The sequence below is a fragment of the Xiphophorus maculatus genome, chromosome 3, assembly GCF_002775205.1.
Source record: "Xiphophorus maculatus strain JP 163 A chromosome 3, X_maculatus-5.0-male, whole genome shotgun sequence".
Taxonomy (NCBI): Eukaryota; Metazoa; Chordata; class Actinopteri; order Cyprinodontiformes; family Poeciliidae; genus Xiphophorus; species Xiphophorus maculatus.
In genome coordinates, this window is record NC_036445.1 from 10532482 (window position 1) to 10556930 (window position 24449).

General features: G+C 37.8%; 1 protein-coding gene across 13 annotated transcripts in view; it reads right to left on the bottom strand.

Annotated features, from left to right (window-relative positions):
- The window catches only part of LOC102228446 (myocyte-specific enhancer factor 2D homolog), a 115896-nt gene that overhangs the window by 44059 nt on the left and 47388 nt on the right, over positions 1–24449 (bottom strand). For 9 of the 13 annotated variants that reach the window (XM_023330372.1, XM_023330378.1, XM_023330376.1 and 6 more), the window contains one exon: positions 17185–17388. In XM_023330372.1, the coding sequence (XP_023186140.1) occupies positions 17185–17388 (204 nt within the window). Of the gene's footprint in view, positions 1–55; positions 182–17184; positions 17389–24449 lie in introns of all 13 variants that reach the window. The other 4 variants (XM_023330381.1, XM_023330377.1, XM_005800395.2 and 1 more) reach the window with 1 other exon arrangement.

Sequence of the window (24449 nt, forward strand, 5' to 3'; positions counted from 1 at the left end):
AAGGAGAACAGAAAGAGTAGGTTAGAAAAGGTGACAAAGGTGTGACGGTACTCACGCCATAGCGTTTGAAGAGGCTGTCCAGGTCTTCGGTCTTGCGATCGTTTAGCGGACTTTGGTCGATGGAGTCGTCGCCGTCGGGCTCGGGGCTGTTGCAGCCATTAAAGCCTTTCTTTCGCAACGTCTGAAGCGGTCAGAAAAGGGTAGAGGTGGAGAAGGAGGAGGCACATTTACATTTCATTATCATGCACATTTCTCATCACCGCTTTTTACTTTCCAACACCACTTTTCAGGCCATTTTCAGTGATCAAACACAAAAGAACATCTTGACTGCACCATATGTGCGGACTCCTACACTGTTCATTGAATTAAAAAGGAAGCCGTTAAGGTTAGATGAACAATTTGACCCAAATGATGACATCAAACAGATATTTCTGGAGGCATTTTCTACGAGTGGAAAAAAAGTGACCTCTGATAACCCTTAATTGATTTCTCAGGTCAACATTTGTAACATCAGCCTCCCACGTGAAAGCAAGTTATTACCAGCCAAACTGCCCTCGCTCACCCTGGCAGTCCTCCGTGGAGGTCTTGGCTTAAAAAGGTGAGGAAATTAAAGATTCCACTTGTAAACTATGATGGCTTTGAAATCAAAGACATCAAAATTAATCACCCATCCTTAGCAATGTGAACATAATGTGGTAGGCACATTGGAAAATTGCTTGTTTTCAAACATGCTCTCCAAATCAGGAGAAGGCATGGGCTAGTAAACAGGTATTAAGTCATGAAGAGTTCCAACGTGTTCTCATTTAAAATTCCACACTTTTCCAAAGTCTAATTGCCTGAGTTCTCAGTTGTTTAAGATTGTTTTGATGCACAAAATATAAAAAAAACTTTATTTGAACTCCTGACAGGTTTTGTACAAATTGGCAAACATTAAATATAAAAGTCTTGAAAAACACAGACTGTAAAGAAGGGAGATAAGGAATGGAAGTAAAGACAAGGAAAGACAGGACAAGTGAATGAAGACAGAGAAGAAGGATCGAATGAAATATAGGAATAAAACTAGGAAAGAGGGAAAGTATGAAAACAAAGATAAAAAAGGACATGAGAGGAAGGAAAGGAAGCACAATGGTAAAAAAATTAATGAGATAAATTTTAAACAAATGTTATAGAAATAAATCCATCCATCCATCCATTTTCTAATACCCTTGTCCCTAATGGGGTCGGGAGGGGTGCTGGTGCCTATCTCCAGCTAACGTGCCGGGCGAGAGGCTGGGTTCACCCTGGACAGGTCGCCAGTCTGTCGCAGGGCAACACAGAGACAGACGGGACAAACAACAATGCACACACACTCACATCTAGGGAGAATTTAGAGAGACCAATTAACCTAAGAGTCATGTTTTTGGACTGTGGGAAGAAGCTGGAGTACCCGGAGAGAATCCACGCATGCACAGGGAGAACATGCAAACTCCATGCAGAAAGACCTCAGGCCGGGAATAGAACCCAGGACCTCCTTGCTGCAAGGCAACAGTGCTACCAACTGCGCCACTGTGCAGCCCTTTAGAAATAAATCCCCCCCCAAAAATGTTTTTCATACTTATTGACATTTTGCAATAATGGAATGGGTAAGCCAGTTAAAGCTGTAAGGTGCTGTTAGCATCTCAGCTAGCATGGCAGGTAGTTGGCAGGAAAAGAGGAGGAGGGGAGAGGAGAGCACCAGATAGTGAGGCTCTTATTTTGAGAGGATTCTGCTAAACAAGATTTGCTGTTAAGTAGCTTTACTTGGTGGACCCTTGACCAGAGAGCCAAGCAGATAAATCCTCACAACAAACTGGATTGTTAACTGGACAGAGAACATCTACTGTGGTCCCAGTAAAAGTGTTGTACAATAAGAGCAGCCTACAATGGTGATACGAAACAAAAAAAAATACAAAATCTGGAAAATGGTAAAAACAATATCCTATCACTATCAATGAGTAAAACTAAAGATTTCAGAGATGTTCTCAAGTCAAGAAAAGTCAAGAAAAAAAGATTTACTCTTTGGGAAAGTTCGGTGTCAAGTTCCAAGCTATGTGAAAATCCTATCATGATATTGGGATTAGAAGACTCAGCAGTCATTTCTATATTTCAATAATTTCCTGAAGAAGTTGGATAAATAAATCCACCACCACAGACAAACCAGTTCATAGTCAGGACGCAGGGGTGTGTTAAAAAAGGCATAAAATGAGGAACAAAAATCTCAGAATCGCAAAATGTTTGAGGTCTACAAGATTCCATTTTATTAGATTCCGGGTTGTTTTATTTTAGGTTTTGTCAAATAAACTAAAAATAGTGTTGATCTAATAACTTCTTCTTTCGATATTTCTGTTTGTACAAAGAGAAAATCTCTTCTGTTATATACTTCTTCATTGTGCTTTTCTGCACATCTGTGTCCTCCATGAAAAAACTAATAACGGTAGGTGAAAAAAACTCAGACATGTTTTTTCTTCAGTTGGTTGAAATTATATGGTGCAAAACAGAGCAAATGAGTTTATGCAAATCCCTCACATACTTTCCAACTCTAAAAACTATATTTGTAACATGACTTGTTACATGGATCATTATGTCAACGTCTCTTAGATGCAACGCAGCTGGAAAATTGTTATATTCAGTAACAAAATTAAAGCAAAGAACTTTTTAATAAATCTTCTTCAAAGTTTGGATTTTGGTGATCAGGTGGTCTGTTTATGACAGCTGTTCCCAGTGTGGGATAAGTATCTGCCTAAAAGAGGAACTATGGTATTTAAAAAACAGATGTTGTAAAAATTAGGCTTGGTTTACACAAAAATTACCTGTAAGCTTTTTGGAATACATTAAACACAGTTCACCAGTATTGAAAATCACTTATGAGTGTTCTACCTTCAATTTTTTTGACCTTGAGAACGAACAAAGCAAACCTTAGTAGTTAGGAGAAGCTTAAAGCTGAATCAAAGTTCAGGTTATTCTACCATCCAGTTCTACGTATCTGTTAAAAACAACCTTCACCGGAATATAACTGCCTATTAAAAAAAAGGTCTCTAAATAAGTATTAAGGAACCTATTTTATAAAAGTTAAAAAAAATCTTATGACAGGGCTTGAGGTTGTTTGGGACAAATAATTGTTAATATGTATAGTGAGAATAGGAGCAAGAGGGGAAGAAATGTTTTTAATCATTTTTAGAGAAAAGTAAAAAAAAACGTGAAACCACCAAATTGTCCTTAGAGACTCAATTGCAAATTATACATTGATCAAATAATGACTAGTAAAAACAAACCATTTTAACATTTCATTAAAACAATTTATTTTTCAGTTTAAAAACCGCTGCATGTCAAGTGTGGCTGACGTCAAGTGGCATCTGATTAAAATAACAGCATATGTTCGACATGCACAATCAACGCTAAACGAGAATGACTCAACCGCACGAAATTCTGCCTCAAAAGCAGAGCTGCGAGAAACTTGTGCCTTTAAGAGCTGCAGACTGAAACCCCTCCGGCAGTAAAGATTTGTTTCATTTTGGATGAATTAGCCTTAAAACTCTCAAAACAGGTAGGGGCAAGAGGGTAATGATGCCATTTGGATGTAAGGGTAAGGAGACTTTCGGTGTTAATAACAATGGTGCTCTTTGATACGAGTCTCATTAAAACTCAAAGCCATTATTATTATCACAGTGTCAAGGCTCCGTTTTATCTACCCACTGAAACAGGTTATTAGAAAGATTTGTTCCAACATAGAGACAGTCTCCTGAGTCAGCTGTTGAGTCTCAGCAGCACGAGTGAGCGCTCTCATCTACTGCTTAATGCAAATTTAGAGAGCAGGCTTTGTTGTCCGTAGCTTGTTAAAAGCATACTCAGTGGTGGTTTCTGCACAGATGTGTGTGAGTGTGTGTGATCTGACCTAGAAATCGGGGGAACAAATAAGCCATTGAAAGAATACAGTAAATGGAACAGCTTCTGAAATGTCGATAAGGACATGTGATGGAGATGGTGCGGGGGACATGATCGAGGTGTGGACCAGCCGCTTTGACTGTGGCAATACAAAGAGGCAAATAATGTTCACAAAACTAGAAGGAATAATATTAGCCATGTTGGCGGATACTTGGTGTTTCTAATGCTGACCAAGCAACACTGATCTCCAAAAAGTTTCAGTCTTAACTTTACAAAATAAGTTAAAGAAAGCAATTCAATAAGAGAAACAATGAATCAAGACATTTCAATGCTACAGTAGAGGTGGTACTAGATCGCTTTTCTGTTTAATAATAGATTAACAGAAATTGTTATGTTTAAAACAGCCTAAGAGAACCAACATATTGACTAAAAATATTTCTTATAAAATGTTTAATCTTCCCTTTGGTATATTAGGAATTTTTGCACAGGGTCAAAGTGCAGAAAGACAATTTGTCATGACATTTCTATATTACTTTCTTGTGATGACCAACAAGTTAGAGGTTTTTATCGTGATATTCTGTAGTACTATTGTGATAACAATAAAAGAAGAAGAAGAAAATAACCATGTATTCCTTCTTTTTTAGATAGCTCTAAATGCAGTAACTGCATGTCAGAACAAACATAGCTCCACAAACAGCAACAGTGCTCTTGGAAAACATACCAATTTGTAATATGATTTTAGACACCAGTCACATAAAAAGTGTGATTTAAACTGCTCACACTGACTGCACTTAATCCTATTTTTAGATTTTTTGGTATTTATTGATGTCAGTTTATTACAGCCTTCATTAAGATGAACATTTATATGATGTCATGGCTTCTGATTTATGACAACAGTTATTCAAGGTACACCAGTGGATGTGTTTTAAGGCAATATCTCTAAAACATGACTTGCTTGTGTGATGTAACGGAAAAATCTAAAGAAATCAGCCAAGATATTAGGAAAAGAGTTGTGGACCTCCACAAGTCTGGTTCATCCCTGGGTACAATTTCCAATCACCAGTAGATTCCACTTTTCTCTATTCAAAATCTATAGGAATATCTAGTCATTGTACCATTCAGGAAGAAGAGGGGCCCCTGGTCTCAGACACCAACATATTCTGACCATTCAGTAAAGAAGAAGCCAGTAACTTTCAGCTTTCAGATGCATTTTTTGAAGACATGTTCTAAGGTGTAATGAAACCAAAGTTGACATGTTTGGTCATACTATAACTATTATTACATTGTAGTGAAAAAGCCTGAGAACAACCTCTTAATTGTGCAGTACAGAGCTGGCAACATTAGGTAGTGTGGGTGTTTTGCCGCAGGCGGGACTGGTGAACTTCAGAAAACAGATGGCCTCCTGATGAAAGAACGTGATGTGAAAAAATAAAATCAAAGCAACATTTCAAGCCATCAGCCAGGAATTAGGATCCTGGGCATAAATATGTCTTCCAAATGGACAATGACCTTTGCCATACAGGCAAATTAGTTACAAAGTATATAAATGAGAAGAGTTAAAGTCTTTTAGTGGCCATCAGTGTGTGTGAGCAAAGAGTCCTGAACCTGAGTTCTGCAATTCACAGCTAAGATTGTGTTTTATTGGTGGAAATTGTATTTTGGGATAAATTATGACAGGAAAAAGTGATTACTGTGAGAAATTGTGGAAGGATAAGATAAAAGTGTGAGAGAAATCATTCAATTTGGACAAATATTCTGTAAATACATGGTAGCACTACTATTGTAATGTCCATGCTTAATCATGATTTAAATTTGTGTAAAATCCTGAATATTTATAACAAATTTAAAATTAATTGGTTGTCATGCACTTATGCAGGCACCCAGATTCATAGTGTGTTTCCCTCCCATTATGTCCCATTATGTCGTGTTACTTGCTCACACAGTAGATTTTTTTTCTTCCTGAACATGAAATGCTCGTCTGTCCTAGTTTATTGCAAACTCAACTGATATTTTGTGAAAATTACAGTGCAAACATGGGCAACTTTCCCTTTCTCAGTTTCTGTGTTTTTCTTCCCACTCTTTCTCACAGTTAGCAGTATGTGTGTTTGTGTGCTACATTACAGTACATGCGTATCTTCTGGCTCACACACATGCAAGCACACTCCCTCATGCACTGATCAGCTTGAGTCTCAGTCAGTCAGCCATCTGTTCACCTGTCCCCCGTTTCCCCTTCTGCCCTTCTCTATTGTGTTGCCAGGGTAAGATTCAGCCTGCAGGGCACCAAGCCGCTCTCTGAATGGCTGCGGTTGCACACAAGCCCCGCCCCCATCTCCCGCACTGTCGCCCTCCCTCCCCATCTTCCTTTTCCTCCGGTTCGCTGTCTCGCCCACCCATGCGTCCACCCGCCCGCCCGCCTGCCCACCCTCTGTTGCTTGCTTGCTATGAAACATTGTTGCTGATGTCTTCCTTTTTTGTGTTTCTCCTTTTCATGGCTCTCTCACCACGTTTAATGCAACTCAGAAAAAAAGTGCAAAGTCTCCCACTTGTGCTTCCATATTTTCTGTCTGTAACATATCTCTGCAAAGGGTTTCCGCTCAGTTTCTGATGGTCATCATGAGAGTGTTCAGGTCTTCAGATGTGGACTTTTTTTTCCACAAGGGATAACCTTGTAGTGTTTTAGGATAACTTCTTTAAGGTTAGAGAAAATTAATAATTCAACTTACAATATTTAAAAAATGTTGCCCACAGGTCTAAAAAGAACTGTCAAATTACAGCAGAAGTGGTTTCCACTGGATTGAATTTAATGCTCGGCAGGAGTTGGCACCCTGAAATGAAAATTATATTGCTTCATCTTCTCTTCTTTTGCTTCGTCAACTAAATGCTCTTTGGCATACAATCAAGGACTGCACACTTACTCATACTCGAAAGGTGCCATCAGCTTGTTGCATGCTTCAGAGAGGCATGCAACAGAAAATGCTAAAAAATAAAGACCTTATTAGAGTTTTAAGCCATGTTTTACTTCAGAATCTGAGATTTACCTTTCTGTGTTTCTACAGATTTTAACAATCTAGAGCAGGATAGCAAGTAAAGTTCCTGCTGTCTTTTTCAGGTCAGGGATGTCATGTAATGACAGAAACAAGTCACCCACACTCTCACAGAGTCCCCTCCAGTCACTCATTTGGGACATCATGTCCAAAGTCTCAGCAATGGAATGTCTGCTAAGATATTTAGATGTTGTGTTATGCACCTCAGCTGCTATTATTTTTCAAGGCACTAACCTGCCAAGCTTAGACAAGAAAATAAACCCTAATAACATTTAAAGAAGGAAAAGCACAAAGTTATTACTTTGCAAAACACACAAGTTCATGAAAAACGGAAGTTGTTTGATTTGCTTGTTTTGATTTGGGATGAGCACATAAAATACCTTAAAAAAATAATAAGTGGTGACCGAACACATAGCCTATATGTTATTGTAGCGTTCTTTCTGCTGCATGAAAGAAACAGTAAAATAAATGAGCAAAGTGGAGTCTTTTGTTTTTTTTTTTTTTACTTCAATCATCAAATAAGCATTTAGAATAGATAAAACTGCTGTTTTATCAAGAGAGACGCCAGGACTTCTCATCCAGAGAAAAATAGTTGAAAACACATTAAATGCAATATTGCCTTCCATATAAACAATAGTGACTGATTATCGACGATATCAGTGGCAACTTTATTGGTGAATACAGTGGTAAAATGATCAGTTTCAATCTATCCTCATTTTTCTCAAGCCCGTCTTAAATTTGTCAAAAATATTTAAAAAATTCCTTTGCAGTATCACTAATCCTCACATTTCTACTGCAGTGATTTGCAATATATTATGTGAGATTTGAGCATCTAATGACTATTTATCTATATAATTGATGACATATTACTTTTTTTCTTAAATGAAAACAAGGTACAAAAAAGTAGTAACTTGTTACAAATTAGCTTGCAGCTGAATAAAAAAAATTCAGAGGTTTTCTGAAGTAATTGTATATATTTGAACACAACAATAATTGGGCATAAAATAGGATTTATTAGTATTTATCTGTTTCAACACCTCCATACTTCACCTCTTCTGTAACAGCCTCTGCTTTATTTATGCTAACTGGAATAATTTAGGTGGGACATATTTGTGTCTCTGCTTTCACTGACCCCCAGGAGGCCTCAGACAACTCGCTTGGTAACAGAGGAAGTAGACCATGCATGACGTCCTGCTCAGCAACAAAAGGTCACTCAACCAAAGCCCTAAACATCTCTGGGCTGATTGGTGTATGCTGGCCTATAACAGTGAAGGTAGAACAAAAAGGGAGAGAGGGAGTGATTTTGGAAGACAAAATGGTGTGAAACATTTATTTCCTTTAGAGAGAATGTATTAATCAGTCAGAAACTTTACATTAAGCTCCACAGTATGGAGTCTTAGTTCATTATAGTTATGCTAGTTACTCTTCAGAAATACTCCATCACTTAGACTATTCTGCATATTGAGTAAAAGGGCATATACACCGTTAGCAATCTCTGTGTCTTCCTCAAACGTCACATAAAACTGAAAAACAAAATAGCAACAACAGAAAATATCTTCTAATGATCTCATTTTGGTCCATATTATATCACAAAGTTGCTGCAGATTTGTGCGCTTCACATTTATGATGTGAATCTCCTTCACCATAAGCCAAAGGTGCATTACTCTATTGAGATCAGGTCACTGTGGAAATAAAGGAACTGATCTTTGGGTTTGATCAATAAGAGTTAATGTACTAAATGAAGATGGAAACACATTTGCTGAATAAGTTCTCAGGTAGCAAACATTTACCTCACATGACCAATCAGTTGTTTCCATTATAGACGTGCATTAGAATTACATTTCTTTCTCTACGTGTCCTGACACCATGTAACATCTCCAATAGTAGCTGACAGAACAGAACTATTATAACTTGCTCGATAGCAACATATTCCTGAAAACTTCTCCAGTTTAATGAAATGTGTGGCCATGCATAAAGTCAACATTTGATGAAATTACACTTTGTGTAGATTGACTGATTGACTCCTAACCAGAAGATGCAAACACAAGATTCACGTTCTTTTTTTCTTGTTTTTTTCCCCGACACTTTTAAAAGCTTGTCCAAAATTTGCATAATATAGCTGCTCATGCCACACTCCAAGTCAGATACATTTATGTTCTCATCTATTCTGATGCTCTGTTTAGACTTCAAAAAATCTCATTCCACATCTAAATACTTAAATATATTGAGTTGCAGCCATTTAATATACTGATTTGATATTTATGTCAAATGCAATTGGATACACTTTATAGTATTCCTGATAAAATGACTAGTAAATGTACAACATAACATTTATTTTTAGATATCAGTCTTACTTCTTGTTATAAGGTTCAGAGCTCTGAATAACTATCTTTTTTTATTATTTTGATTGAAATTATAATTAAATAATTTAGAGGATTGATTATGAAAAGAATTGATTCAATGTGCCCGTTGGAAGCGACCCCTGACTTGTGAGGACCTTCAGGTTATTCAATGAGCTCAACGTTTCCTGAATAGGAAGTCAGGATATGATGGAAGCTGGAAGACCTCCAAGACTGAGGGACAAAGGAGGATAATCTGAGGAGCACTTCCAGGTCAACAAAGTCTTAACCTGTGATCTGTTGAGGAGACAAGTGATAACATGGTCCAAAACCAAAAACCCATTTACTAGGTTTGAGGTGCTAAATTTATTGTGGAACAAAGAAGAATATACTGATACTTAGGGAAGTGAGAAACGTGGTATTTTGATATGACTGAGGCTCTTGGGCTAACCAAAGTCTTTAGGTCCTGCAGCAAATCTCATTGGTGAGATATGCCTCGCTTCAGCTGCTTAAAGGAAAAAAAAAGGGCATCCATCCTCCTTCTCCGACGCGCATCTTTGCTTTCTCCACTCGGCTATTCATTGCCACTCTTTCAGCCTTTCGTCCGCTCGTGTTCCCTCTGTCTCGAGCTCTCTTCCTTTCTTTGCCCTGATTGGGATCTGCAGTCAGACGGATTAATACGTTCTGACAGTAGAGGCAGGCTGCCCACACACACACACAGTACAAGCAGCACGTGCGTTTTAGAGAGGCTCTGTGTGCATATGTATTGCCTCTTAAGCTTGCATCATAGTGAAGGGATGTCTACCGATACGATGTATACTGAGACCATACTTGCACACACACACACAAAACATCAGTGTAGAATAAAGTGCTCCTAATAATTCAGGGACAAGCAGCGTGACGTGCAGCCAGTGCCCACAAGTGTGTAACTGTGTGCACATAAGAGTGAGTGCCTGTTCCTGCATGACTACATCCACACTTCATAATTTATACTCAAAAGCACTTGCTCAAAGAGATTCACAGAGGCAGAGCAGCAAATGGGCATACTTTGTGACTACCCAATTATCCCCTCTCTCTTCTCCTTCTTCTTCTTCCTCTTTTCTCTGTCACTTGGTATGTCTCAGCTTGCTCTTCGACCGCCGATGTTAAACCAAGTGCAAGTGGAGATAATCTTTAATGATTATTGTATAATTCAGCCATTCTTTCACATTGGCTGTTCTGGTCTAATAAGTTTTCCTGACAGCCCTAACACTGAATAAATGCAATTATGGTCACAGCAGCCTGATGCAAAATAGGCTTCCTTTGGAGAAGAATGAGAATAATGATCATTATCAATATTCACAGCTGTAGGAAGGAAGACAAAGTACTGGAATCACTTGTTGACTCTGAACTACTTTAGTACACAGAGGATTTCATGGATGACTGCAGGGTCCCTGTTGCCCTGGTAGCAAAACAAGCTCAGCTCACCAACCCTCCACCATCATGCTTGGAAGCTGGAATGAGACGTTGCTTCTAACATCCAGTATTCTTTTTTTTTTTTTCATTATGACTGAACTGCTCTACTTTGGCCTAGTCAGTATGAAGGTAATTGTGCTAGAGTTAAGGTTAATTGAATATTCAATCTTCCCAACCTGGCATAGTTTTTTCATTTCTTTCAAATTGCACAATCATGAGCTTTATGTTTTAAAGTGGTAATTGAAATATATGGAGTCTGAAATATCTTAAGGTGAATTTATTAAATCAACTCCTGCAGTGGCATTTGTCTTAAATGTTTTCAATTTGTTAATAATATTTCTGTAAAATGATTTCAAACTATTTGGTAACACTGCTGCAGTAAAAAGAAGAAATGCAACTAACTGCACTTTTTAAACTAGAGTTTTACATAGTTTGTATATATCTATGATTGTGTGATGTGCTTAGTTTCAGAAAAATGTATCTGGCCCTCTACAGTTCCATCCATCGTTTTAATCCGTTTAGAATATGCAGCAGTGCAAACGGTACTATCTCCGGTGGTCAATGGATAAAAGACATAGGAACAACAGGGAAAATCACTCCTTAGATTGTTATCTGAATCTTTTTTGCCAAGTCATGGTAAAATCATAAAAGCCAGATCATTTACAAATTAAAACCATAAAGCCAACAAGTCTTTTTTATTAGGATTTTTATCATAACTGTATCCCTAAAAGGTAAATAACCTCCAAAACATTTTTGCATATAAGCTGGATAAATTAGACCTTAAAGGAGCTATCTTTCGTGACTGTGCAAATTGTGACATTTTTGTGTAAACTTGTTTAAGTCTTGAATATTTGGCCTAAAATAGCTCTTAGTCCTGCTCTCTTTGGGTTGAAAGGTGACTACTGCAGTTGAATTTTTCTGTTGGTTACAAACATTGTTGATATCTACAATGCAACGCCACATTTAAGTATAAAACCACTTCATACACAAATGTAGCTAGATTTGTCACCAGTTGTTTCTCTGTACAAAAGAAGAAATTGTATTAGATGGGTCTAAATATAGCATCAAAGTCGTTGAGTTGGCAACAGTGTTTTCCTTCGTCCTGAACAAACTTGACTAGATAATCAACCGAATTTGAGCTGCAGAACCTGGATGATACTTTCCCTCGTTTACAGGAGTGCTGTAAAGGTAAACTTACTTTTTTTTCCAACGGCAGATGTTTTTTCTCTTCAGTTATTAAATGTGATGTAAATGATAAAACTACTCATCAATACTTTTGGTAAATTTGTTAATGCAACATAGTTTTCTGACTGGAAAAAAAAACAAATGAAAAAAAGAAAACAGAGCCATCCAAGACCCAACATATGCTACCAACATTATTATTACGTAGGCATCAAAAAATTAATATATCTTCTTCCTCTGTGCCTTAGAGCGCCATTGTTGTTTCAAAAATATTAATAACACGTCAGTGAACCAGTGGGTGAAATGTTTGCTCCTTACAATGACCCGACTGACTGCAGCGTTTTCTAACTCTTATTTGAAACACAGTCCTCTGTCGGTATAAATATGAAATAATTTGTCATAAAACATCTATTTTTATAAATATTTTATATATTTTAAGCAGTATTTCTTACATCTTTAGTGGCATTGAACTAGAAACCTACTGATTAATAATAAAAGTCGTTATTTACTCCTTTATATAAAAGAAATAAAAATCCTAGAATTTAGGTGGAAAGAAAAAAAAAGCAGAGGGGACAAAAGGGACACCTGGATGAAAAAAAGGTGGAAGCCAGCGCACATCTGGTGAAGGAGACAATTGAGGACAAATACTGAGGAATGATTTTAAATGCCTCCTGGGCTACAGAGAGAAAGGGTGAGGTAGTGGGGCGGGGAGAATAAAAGCCGGGACGGGAGAGAAACATCCATGAGGGACGCACACGCGTACACAACAGAGAGCCTCACCAAGACTGAATATTGTATGAGGCGTTCTCATGGGCCACTGCAGAGCATGCGAGCAGAGATGGAGAGGTGGACGTATTTGCGGTCACACACACATTAATGAAAACACACACGTAAAGAAAGAGACGGGGCGACACACTTGGAAACACCAACACATGTACGCACACAAACAGAACCAGTGGAGCTTGAGCTGATGTGGCCCAGAGCTGCCCAACGCCCTGCCACGATACAAACACACACATACACACACACACATGCATACACTTAAGAGCCATCTGCAGTTGGAGATACTGCCTACAGAAAGGCTTTACTGCTGACACTCTGAGACAGGCAGAAAGAGAAGGACAGGAAAAAGGGAGAAATTGTCGTGACCGAGTGAATCAGGAGATTAGGAAGGGAGGGAAGGAGGAGGGCAGGAAGAAGGGGGGAAGAAAGACAGGAAGTGACAGACAGAGATGTAGAAGGAAAAAATGTTGCCCCAAACTATGACACCTAAGTTTTACCTTCAACCCACTCAAAGGTAAAAGTGCTTCGCTAACACTTTACATGAGGTTTCAGCAGTTTTTGCAGGGAAGCTCTCATTGGATGACTTTCCCCTTGGATGCATTTCGTTTCACCCTTAAAACTGTCCAACAACATGTCCATTTTAACAATGTGAAAAAAACAACTAAACTGTATAGATAAGCAGATGAAGAGCTCATCATTTCTCAGCATTAATCAAAGAATCTGAAATATTTCAGGTGTTTGTCTTCGAACAAGAAAAAAGTCTTTAAAAAAATAAGGATAGTCTTTTTAGATCTTATAGTTTGAATCACATCACGATGTGCACAAAAGAGATTTGTTGGTCAATCTCTCCAGCAGTAAATGGATGATGGATGTGTAGCCTTCATATCTGATTGGCAGATGCCAGCCTACCCAAAAAACGCTTTCATTCCTGACAACACAAACTTTCTCACACCAAGCCATCAAATGACAGATTCACTGCTTTTCACTTTATTAATTTTAAGCTTTGGTACTTCATGTGGTCTGAAATGATGTGATCTGTGAAGAAAGTTTGGAACTGGTACATAGTACTAAAGAGTCATTAAAACAAAAATGTACTTCATAAATCCAGAGAAAACTGGGGTTTCTCTGTTTTATTTCTTTTTAATAAAGTGTCAGAGAAATTATCAAATGTTTTCACACCCTCAATATACCTTGACACTGGTAATGGACCAATGTCTACTTTGATTTCCAAACTTTAGTCAATAAAAGAAGAAATAACGTGCTGAAGTGCTGAGAAATCCATTTCAAAGCTGGAGGAGTTCCATTAAAAGTTGTAACATCTTAAGGGGCAATAACTACTTTAAAACATTCTCAGCAGTAGAACCTGGCTATCAGTGGTTAATGAAACACTTTCACCACACAACTACACACAATGCCTTTAAACAGCAGTAAGATAATTGGCTTAGTTTAACACCTAAATGGACTCTATTGATACATGAAATTAAACATCTGTGGGCAGTGAAAGGTTAAAACTGAATTTACTTTATGTTAGATTATCTGGAACGTTTGTGCAGATTGTAATTTGGCAGGTTACAGTGGATGAAAGCAGCAGGGAACCATTCCTACTCCAATATTCCTGTTCTCACTTTCCATCATTGCCAGCACAAACTTTCATTCCAAAACTGTGAGACCAGTTTGAATAAATTAAAGACTGGGAATGTGAAGCCAAACCATCTCAGGTCATGTTAGCACACCACTAAAAAAGCCAAATAAAATCTGTTTATGAGCGGGTAAGTTTGCTGGTCTGCTTGTGTGGATTTTTTGCGGAATGTGACTTTAACTGGAGCAGCCTTTGTTACTTGCTGCTGATACTGTTTGCGGATGACTGAAAGTCCTGCGGCAATGTGCGTAAAAAGCAAGTGAGAAAATATTCAAAGGCGACCCGGATGCAGCTTTAAGTCATGGCTCCATAGGAAGCATGAGTGCAGCACAGCAATGCACACGGCCCGCTGAATCATACCTAACCGTCTCGTGTTGAATTCATGAAAGGGTCATTATGTATAAAAAGGGTCAGCTAAGCATGTGAATGTGCTCCGTGTTCCCTCGATGAGCTCCAGCAAAGCACAACGAAGTAAAAAAAAAAAAAATTTGTTCAGTGATTGACCTCAACACCGTCTGCTCTGACCTAATCTGTCATCTCTCTTCTGTAAATGAAAAACTATTTTTCAGCCATCACTGACAGATTCTTGTTTATGTGGTGGCCATTTTGTGCTGAGGTGGTTTTCAATTGCTTCCAGATATTTTCCTTCTTTGGCGTTTTGCCCAAGTTGCTCCCTGAGAGATCTCAGGCTAGCAATGCAACTAAAACCACAAAAAGTGATGAGAACCAAAACAGCCTTTAACCTCACCGTGAAAGATAGAGGTCAACAAGTCAGGCATAAATTTAACTAAAGAATCAGGAAAAGCATCAGATGAACACTAACATTTATTCTACAATCGTGCCACTTATGGTGGCTGGATGTTGGAATAGATCTGTTATATTAGTTCTGATTTGTTCTTTTTCTAGACATTTGTTCATAATTATCTTGGTTGAGCCATCACCTTTTTGAACAATTATTCCCTCTGGTTTTGGATGTTGTGCAACTGGAAGGATGTTTGCTCTTACTTTTTTAGTTTTGGAATAAGGTATGGCATCAAGGTATTGTTTTTGCAACCAGGAATAGCTGATTATCATTTTAAAAGCTCAAACAATACCTGAACTATGACCTGAAATCCCAGAAAAGTGTAAAATAAGGTTCCATGGATGCATAGCCGAATCAAAGATAAGAGAGAGAATGAGGAAGTTCAAACCATCTCTTCCATCGATCACAATGAGAAAGGATTATTTCCTCGACTCCAACGTCTCTCTGACCATGCAGCCAGACAAAGATTTAAGACTCCCACATACTTCATCTGAAACTGAACAGCTCCCCGTCCCTCCAGCGGACTAGTTGAAGAGAAATATCAACACTGGCCAAGTGCATTTCTGCATAAAACTCAGCAACCAACTTCTGACCAATCACATGATGCTTTGCGCAGATTTCTGTCAAAAAAGACACAATTTTCATAGCATTTCAACATCAATGGGGGGCCGATTTTGGCATGAAGCATGTGGGAACCTTTAAACAAATGCACTGATGGTGTCATCAAGTACAAGTAACATTGTCTCTGCTGCACAATGTTTGAGCAACTGTATCTTCTGTCTATTCAGGCAGAAGGCCTATTCAGATTCGTTGCAAGCCTGACTGCTATCAGAGACCTTTTCTGCCCACAGAACAAGTCTTTGAAGACACTTGGATGTTAAGAGTTACAGTAACATTTAAAATCCCCTTGGGACAAATAAAGTATTTTCAATTGGATAAAAGTAGTAGTAATAAAACAAAACAGAAACCTAGTTGTTTTACATTTTGGCTTTAGATGGGTTTCTCAGTGGAGTTGCTGAACTTTGAGCAGAGTAAGTCTAACAATTCCCCCTGCTTGTTGATGTTGAGATAGTGTTTGTACCCTCTGGCTCCAGCCCAAAGAGTGATTCAAATCTTCCAAAGGAGCTCTTGGCTTAAATATAAGTTTCTGTGAAAAAAGAGAAGAAGTTGTCTATCCTTTTTCTGTTTCTGTTTTTTGTTTTTTTGGGAGGGTTGTTTTAAAGCTCTGGATTAAAAGGTGAGCTTAATACTATCCTGGTCCAAAGGAAATAATAATAATAAAATAAAAAATAGGTAAACATGAACCCATCCAGCCTTAATGAACTGTTCACGGCTTAATTATGTCTAAATGTTGGCCTGGAGAGTGCTGAATTAGATTAGTTAAGATTAAACCTTAATGATCCCACTTGAGAATAAACACAGAGGAAAATACTGGTAAAACACATAAGCAAAAAATAATTTTCCAGCATTCATATACAAATAAGACTGTGAATCAATAAATAAGAGCCTCGATTCAAACATCAACAAGGAGCAAAACAAGTCAGGCCTTTTGACATTACAAATATTTGTGACGGAAAAGCTGCTTCTCAGCGGCTCGCTGACTTGGTAAAAAGGTCTTAAAAGTTTTAAAAGTATAAAGTTAGTTTCTAACAAATAAGTAAAACAAAAAATTAAAACAAGGGTGAAAATTCCTGTTCATACGACCAACAAAATTGAAACAAAGCTCAATTTCAGGCTTTTTAAAACATGAATGAGGACAGAAAGCTAAATAAGCATGATGAGAGACTGTTATGTTTGAACAGAGGATTTAACAACTACCTGAAGAAAAAACAGGATACCAGCAGGATAAAACAATAAGACTAATTTCTCTCCAGGTAAATAAACAGTAAACCACATGGATACATTGCACAGAAATCTGTTTGGTTCAAGGGAAAATGTGAGCAGTAAATGTGAAAGTGGTCTAGTAAAAGGAATATTCAGAAACAAAGCGTGTACAGTTATTAAACCCACCACCCGCTCTCTTGTGTTCCCACGTTTTACCTCGATAATGTCGGCATTGGTCCGGCTCTCGTGTGGCTCGTTGTACTCTGTGTACTTGAGCAGGACCTTGTCCATGTCGGTGCTGGCATACTGAAACAGCTTGTTCGAGTGGTTGAAGATAATGAGAGCGATCTCGCAGTCACACAGGACACTCAGCTCGTACGCCTTCTTCATCAAACCGAACTTCCGTTTGGTGAATGTCACCTAGCGGAGGGAAAAAAAGGAAAAGGAAGTGAAAATTAAACTATTTAATACAACATAAAGTTTCATGTTCATAAAAGGCGATTTTAGCTGGAGCCATTTTCTTTTTAAAACCAAATCAAATATAACAACTCTAAATCAAACATTTTATTTCTTTCTTGTTTTCTCTAAAAGGTCCACTTGGCCCAATTAATCAGTGAAATCACTGAATTATACCTAAAAGCTCTTGGTGCAGTTACAGAAGAACGGTCAGTGCAGTAAGATCTTAAACTGTTCCTGTACTGGCTCATTGTTGCAAAGGAAAATTAAGCTGTAGCTCAGAACTTTCTGGTTCGGTTTCTTGTTGTTGTTGGCCAGTAACTGCCAGAACTCTCCACATTAACTGTTTTTACTACCTCAGAGGACTGAGGTGATACTGGAAGAAAGTTAAATCTGTCTTCTGTGGAGCCATCTCTGAGTTGATTTGATCATATGTTCATGGATCAGTACCTCATTAAGACCTAATAGTAAAACTTGTTTAAATTTTCTGGAAGAAGATACCAGATTGTTATTTTTAATAGAATTTTAAAGAATAGATGATATACTCCAAAAAGTGTTTAGGGCCTTCGTGAAAAAAGCCACAACTGGCCCATAAAATCAGAGATTCTCCACTATACCTAATAATCAGCATAAGATGTTTCTTTTTGCTGTAGATTTTCAGCAGTGAGCTTGAGGAATATTTATTATTTTACCTCCCCCACCATCATCTTCACTCTGCAGGGTGGCAAAATAAACACTGAATCTCGTCCAGTCTGCTTTTTACAGTTTCAGATGCTTAAAAAATTAATAAATAAATTACTACTCTTACTGAGGATGTTTCAGTGAGACACTTTTTTATGCATTTCCTGACTTACCGTTTTTATATCAACCCACACAACTGCTCTTCTTGCATGTCAATTACCCTTTTCATGTCTTTCCCATTTTGAAAAGTTGTCAAGATCTCACATTGTTTAAAAAAATTCTTAACACGGTCTTATTTTCATTGTAAAATAAATGTTACCAAATAAGGTTGAATTTTCTTTAAAAATGTTTAGTCTTTAAATATGTGACAAATATATTTTGAGGACAGATACGTGTGGCAATAAGTGTGAAGGTTATGAAATATTTGAACCCTTAAGTGGCTAAGTTTTCTTTGCAGTAAAATAAAAAAATGTGTTTTTGCAGACAAAAAGATGCTAAATTAGCTAGAATTTGTTCATGTGAATATAACACATGGAATAGACAGATTTTGGTATTGAGTGTCCAAATGAGGGGAATTAAGCATAATTGAGTTAGATAATAGTAAAATGTTTCCTTTGTATGTGTAAAATTAACATTAACCTTCTTTGGTGGGAAACATATACCACATTGGCTGCATTTTGACAGCTTGAGGAAAACTCACAACAATAGTCTAAAAAGAATTAAAACTGAATGTGTGGGGAAATATTTTGAAGGATCCGATTGTGACATATTAATAAGTCATCCTGGTGGTTTATTGCTCTTCTTCTCCAGGGGGAAAGTTTTAGGTGTGAGGACAAAAAAAAATTGATTTTACATTATTTTTTTACACTAAAACAATAAGGGACATATTAAAATACAATTAGGTCACCTTATCACATCAACATTGACATGTAATGAGAAAAACTGAAAACCTGATGAAAAAGGTGGTCAAACAAGTAGCAGACAGACATAATACCAGCAATGGCTGCTATCTATCTAAGGCAGTTTTAGGCCTTATCACAGATCTGTGTGCAGTAATAGGTTTCAGTTGTATGACCTCTAAGTATCCCTCTGTTTTGGCCAAAATACAAAAATAAAACATTTTTAAAAAATACTATTTATCCAAAATGCAGAGTTTTTACCCTGAGGCTGATATCCATATCATCTTAAACCAGAGCTGCTCAAAAGAGTACATCTTCACTAAAACAAAAATCAAGACTCCAATCGTTTCATCACTATGCAGGCACACAATGTCGGAAATGTACAAGATTGAGACATTTAATTAATGGGAAAGACAGGCTCCTTTTTTCATGTCCTCAGTTTTTACTTGCACCCACAGTGGCTTTCACTTCCCGTCACATTCACCCTCCCCGTCATTTTCACACTCTGTTATGCTCTTTTCCATGCTCTCTTTCTATGTCACACATGCTCTCATGCCTTCTTTTCCACACTCTCCTTCTGTCACACATTATTCCTCTCTTTCAAGCAGACACACACACAGACTTTCCCTTCCACAAGCCCCCTCAGTTGTGAACATGCCGAACAGAACTGGAAGTGTTGCTGAAGCACAGGGTCCCTTGTTGTCTGCTGATTGGCTTTGGAAGTGCTTCTCTGCTTTAACCAACTGGTATTTACAATCCGGGGAGATTTGGCTTTGTTTGGATTAAACACGCAGGATTGCACAAAAACAAACACACTGAGTAAAAAAGATTAGCAAGAGGGAAAAAGGCTTCAGGTACGGCTACAGTTTTATGCTGTTTGATGTGAGGGAAATCAGAGCGAAAGTAAAATCTGTCCACAGATGGAGTAAAACTGGACAGGGAAGTTTTCAAAGACGCAGCGTGTTCAGGCCACGCCCACAGGTGACAAAATATTTTCCGTCAGACATAAAAGTCAAAAACAAGCTGTGACGTCTCCGTCTGAGGTTACAACCTGAAAAGCAGGAGGTTAACAAGTTGGACTTGAAACATTTGTTTTCTGGAAACCAAATTTAACATAAATCTCTAGTTTTTGTACCAGGAAAGCCATTTCCTGAAATTCTTTTTATAAAACCTTCGATTTTAGATTAATTCTTCAAAAAAATCCAGCCATGACACAGTGGCCGTTCATTCTGAATAATTTGGGGTAAAAATATAATTATTATAATCTTCTCTTTCAAGCAGTATCCAACTTTACAGTTACATACTCGTTACTTACTGATAAAGAAGTGAACCTTTTGATGTTTCATCGTTAAAAAATACTAACATCAATCCTCTCCACCCTTTGGGTTCATTATCCGTGCCATAGAAAAAGAATGGTGCTCCTGGATTCTTCATTCTTTACAAAAAGCCAGCCAATAGCATACCTGTATTTTCTTTCAAATATTTTATAAGTTGCTCTAAAAAAAAAAAAAGACTGAACATGTGCCAATTTTTCAGAAATTTTTTAGTGTCATATTCAACAGAAAAATCTGCAATTTACAAGGTTTCATCTATTTTTTTCCAGGTGAACATACTACCAGAAAACATAATTTCAGAATTAAATAGCATTTTAGATAATAGTAAAGGGTTAGTTGGTTCATGTTAGGTTAACTATTAATTACGTATGAGCAAATAAACCTCGTTAGGAAATCCTTTTCATCATCAGTTAATTCCTGTCTCTTGATATTCTTTTCCTTTTCTGTTTAAAAGCCTCATTATTAGTGATTAATAACGATTCCTTCATTTGTAGTAAGTTAACTATTACCCTAAGTACAAAAACATGGGAGGAGATGGTTAATAAATAAATGGCTCTAGATAAACTAAGGTTTTCAGTTAGGTAACAATATCGTTAGATTCATTATGAAAATGCATATTTCTGTGGAGCACCGTTCAATTACAACAAGAAGGTTGTAGTTTGAATCTTGGCCTTGGATGGATGTTTCTGTGGCTTTTAGTAGAAAGTGTTCTCATGTTTTTTGCACTAGTTTTAACAAGATAAAACTATTGCACTTCCATTTGCAATTAGTTTGTGTTTTTTTAGTTTCTTACAGTGAAAGTTCCTCCTACTCTTAAAGAAGGCTTCAACAACAGATCTTTGAGAGTCTGAAGCCAAAGTACTTATTCAAGAAGCATCAATGCATGACGTATCACTGTTTGTGTAGCAGCTTTAACAATGAGAGAAACAGCTATTAAATAGTTATTCTGACATTTGCAATCACCAATAGACTCCAAGGCCAGTGAGGTCCTTTCTTCCATTGCACCACAGTTACAGCACTAACTGAACACACTATGGTGATATCAGTCTGCCTGCACTGACACACACTCCACACTGCTATCCTGGAACAATAGTTCTGAACTGAAACTGTAATTGAAATTAATTGAGTATGGAGAGAAAGAAGAAAAGTGCAAACAAGATATGATCACTGAGGATGAGAGACGAAGCCATGCGAGACCTTCAGTGTCTCCATCTTCCTCCCCCTGTGATCCCTCCATCCCTCTCGTCTCGTGCTCCTTCCTGCCTCAGCACCTGACATGTTTAAGCCGCTCGTCTCTTTTGCTCCTCTTATTTCCTCGCCCTCGTTTTCTCTTCCTCTCCTCTGTCAGTATTTTCCACATCCTCTGCACCCCCCCACCCCCACCCACCCTCCTTTTCGTGTTAGCTCACTCATTGCTTCCTGCTGCCACAAATCAAATTATATCGGGGTCGTATCCACGGGCAACCGACTCCCTCCTCCCGTCTGCCCCACTCATTTCCCACCTCATCACACATTGCTACCATCATCTTACCTCTCTCGCCCCCCCACTGTGTCATCTTTATCTTTCTACCCATCTACATATGCCCCCCTTTTCCTCTTCCTTTCTCTCTCTCTCGCTCGCACTCAGAAGGAGTAGATAAATTATGTGGCGAGGCTGGAAACGAAGGAAATTACGGCTCTGCAGGATGACAAGAATGGTTGGTGATGAAGAGACAAGCCGCCGCAAACAACAACTGCTCCCCTAACAAATTATAAGGTCACCCACCAGCATGGAAAACAAACAAAATTAGTCAAAACATCCCAGCAAAAGTCCTCGTTTCTCTGTTCACTTCTTCTTCTTCTAGAAGAAAGTGGGCAGGATGGTAGTGACTTTGGCCCTAATCTTCAGTCCCGATGTTCACCACAAAGACTAAACAAGCTGGAGGTAATTGACATTAAGAGCAGAATAGCGAGGTAACCAATAGCAACTGAAGAATAAGACATCAATAGTGAGAAAAGAAAGGAGAGAAAGGGAGCTAGAGGTTTGATTTGTGTGTGTGTGTGCGCGCACGTTGGAGTTTGTGTGTCTTGGCGAGGTTTGTGGCTGTGTGGCAGATGGATGAGAAAACCACCACAGACAACCGCAACCTCTCCTCGCTCTTTCCGGCAGCCAAAACCCCGTTTTTTTGTTTGCTCACTCACAGTTCACAGACTACACATTTGGTCTTAACAGTTTAAATAACCTGATGCGTTTGACCACAGATTGTTTCATTTTCCTAATAAATTTCACTAGAGGTTCACAAAATATTAAGATATTGACCTTTTCACAGCAAAGTTCTAGTAAGTCATTTTCTTTTTGCATTTTAGATTACATTTTAAGATTGCCTTTAAATGATTGCCTGAATGCACAGTAACTTGTATATGAATTCATATACTTAAAAATTAACATTTTACAAATATGCACAAATATACATTTTATCATAATTGAACCAAAACCTTGGACACTAAATCAGAACAAGTGAAAAGATAATGGAAAACAAAAAATAGAGTCTATTTGAATCAATAATTTGGGGTTTGTTGTTATCTTTGGACATATAAGGATTGACAACTTTGTCCATTGTTAGACAGGAAGGAGAATTTCTGTGTTGGATTTAGGTCTGGACTTTGACTGAGCCACTCCAACACATGAGTATCCTTTAAACTAAACTATTCTAATATAGCCCAGGGTTCTTGTGATATTGGAACGTGAATGTCAATCAAATCCCCTGCAATTCTTCCAGGCTACATGAATCACGACCAGATCACCTATGTTGTGTGAAGGAAAGAGTAAAACCATTTACTTCTCACATTTCACTTAAAACTTATGCAATACTTACATCCTTAATACATTAAGGCTTGTGGTTTCTAAGATGACAAATGGTAAGAAGGCTTAAGGAGTATGAATACTTTTGGGAATCCTAACACAGAAGACATGTTAGGACTGCTTTGATTTTTGTTTTTTTGCTTTTCCTGACTATTAGGCTTCTAAATTGAAATCCACCATCTTATTTACGAGCTAGAAAGGTTAGATGGTCAAATAAACTTATCTGCCATCAAGACAGAACAAGCAGACATTCAAGTCTGCACCATTTTCAAGCAACTTAAGTAGAATACACGGTAACCTTTGGACCTATAGTTGTCATATTACAACAAAAAAGCATCTCTTATCCTTAAATTACCCACACATGATTACCATGAGGTCTGGCTGTTCTGTAACCCCATACTAATTGGCTCTGTTCTTGCAAGATTGCTTTGGTTGTTACTGAGATGATCTTGCTACATTTGTGTATACATTCACATGGTATTAAGTTGGTGCCAGAGCTAATCAATCCCATTTCTCTGGATTGAAGATGCATTCTAATTTGTTCTTTAGTAAATCTGTTCTAATTTGTCCAAAAGATCATCGTTTTTTTTTTCCACATTAAATATCTCATTGCGCACAGATTTAATGTACATTTTGCCGTTCTTTATCAGTCTCATGGATAAACATTGTAGCAGATTTTTTCTCTTAGGTTTTCTTGTTAAAATGTGTCACAATGAAAACTAAAAGTCCACTATTTGATCCAAAATTACATCCAAAAATCTGAAAAATAAAAATCCATCAGGGGATTTGAACGTTACCAGTTCTGTTCTCTGTTCTCGCTTCTGTCTTTGTCATAATAAGAAACGTGGTATTTGAGATGCTGTCATGTTTCCAGCTGGGGCCCACACTCTGAATGCTGTTTATTTTGTGGAGCTTATGGCAGCATCTCCGAATCAACATGTAGGAGGGTGACGGGCTGCATGTTCTCCAAAAAATTCATTTGATTTCCTTTCAGAAGCTGCGCTGTTCATTAGATGAAGCAACAGGGAGACAGGATATAAAAATACTCCTTTCTTTAGCAGCTCTACACTATGTTTCACTTCACCAACTAAATGTCAACGACAGAATAAAATCCTGTTCAGCTGTTTAGGTCACTGTGGGTGAAAAACATCAGATAAACAGAAATAAAGCTGTGAAATGCAAGTATGGTTTTGGCTCTGCTCAGCCTTATTTTCTGCTCTTTATTGCCATGATCATACATTACCACACAGGGCATGCAATTACTGACAA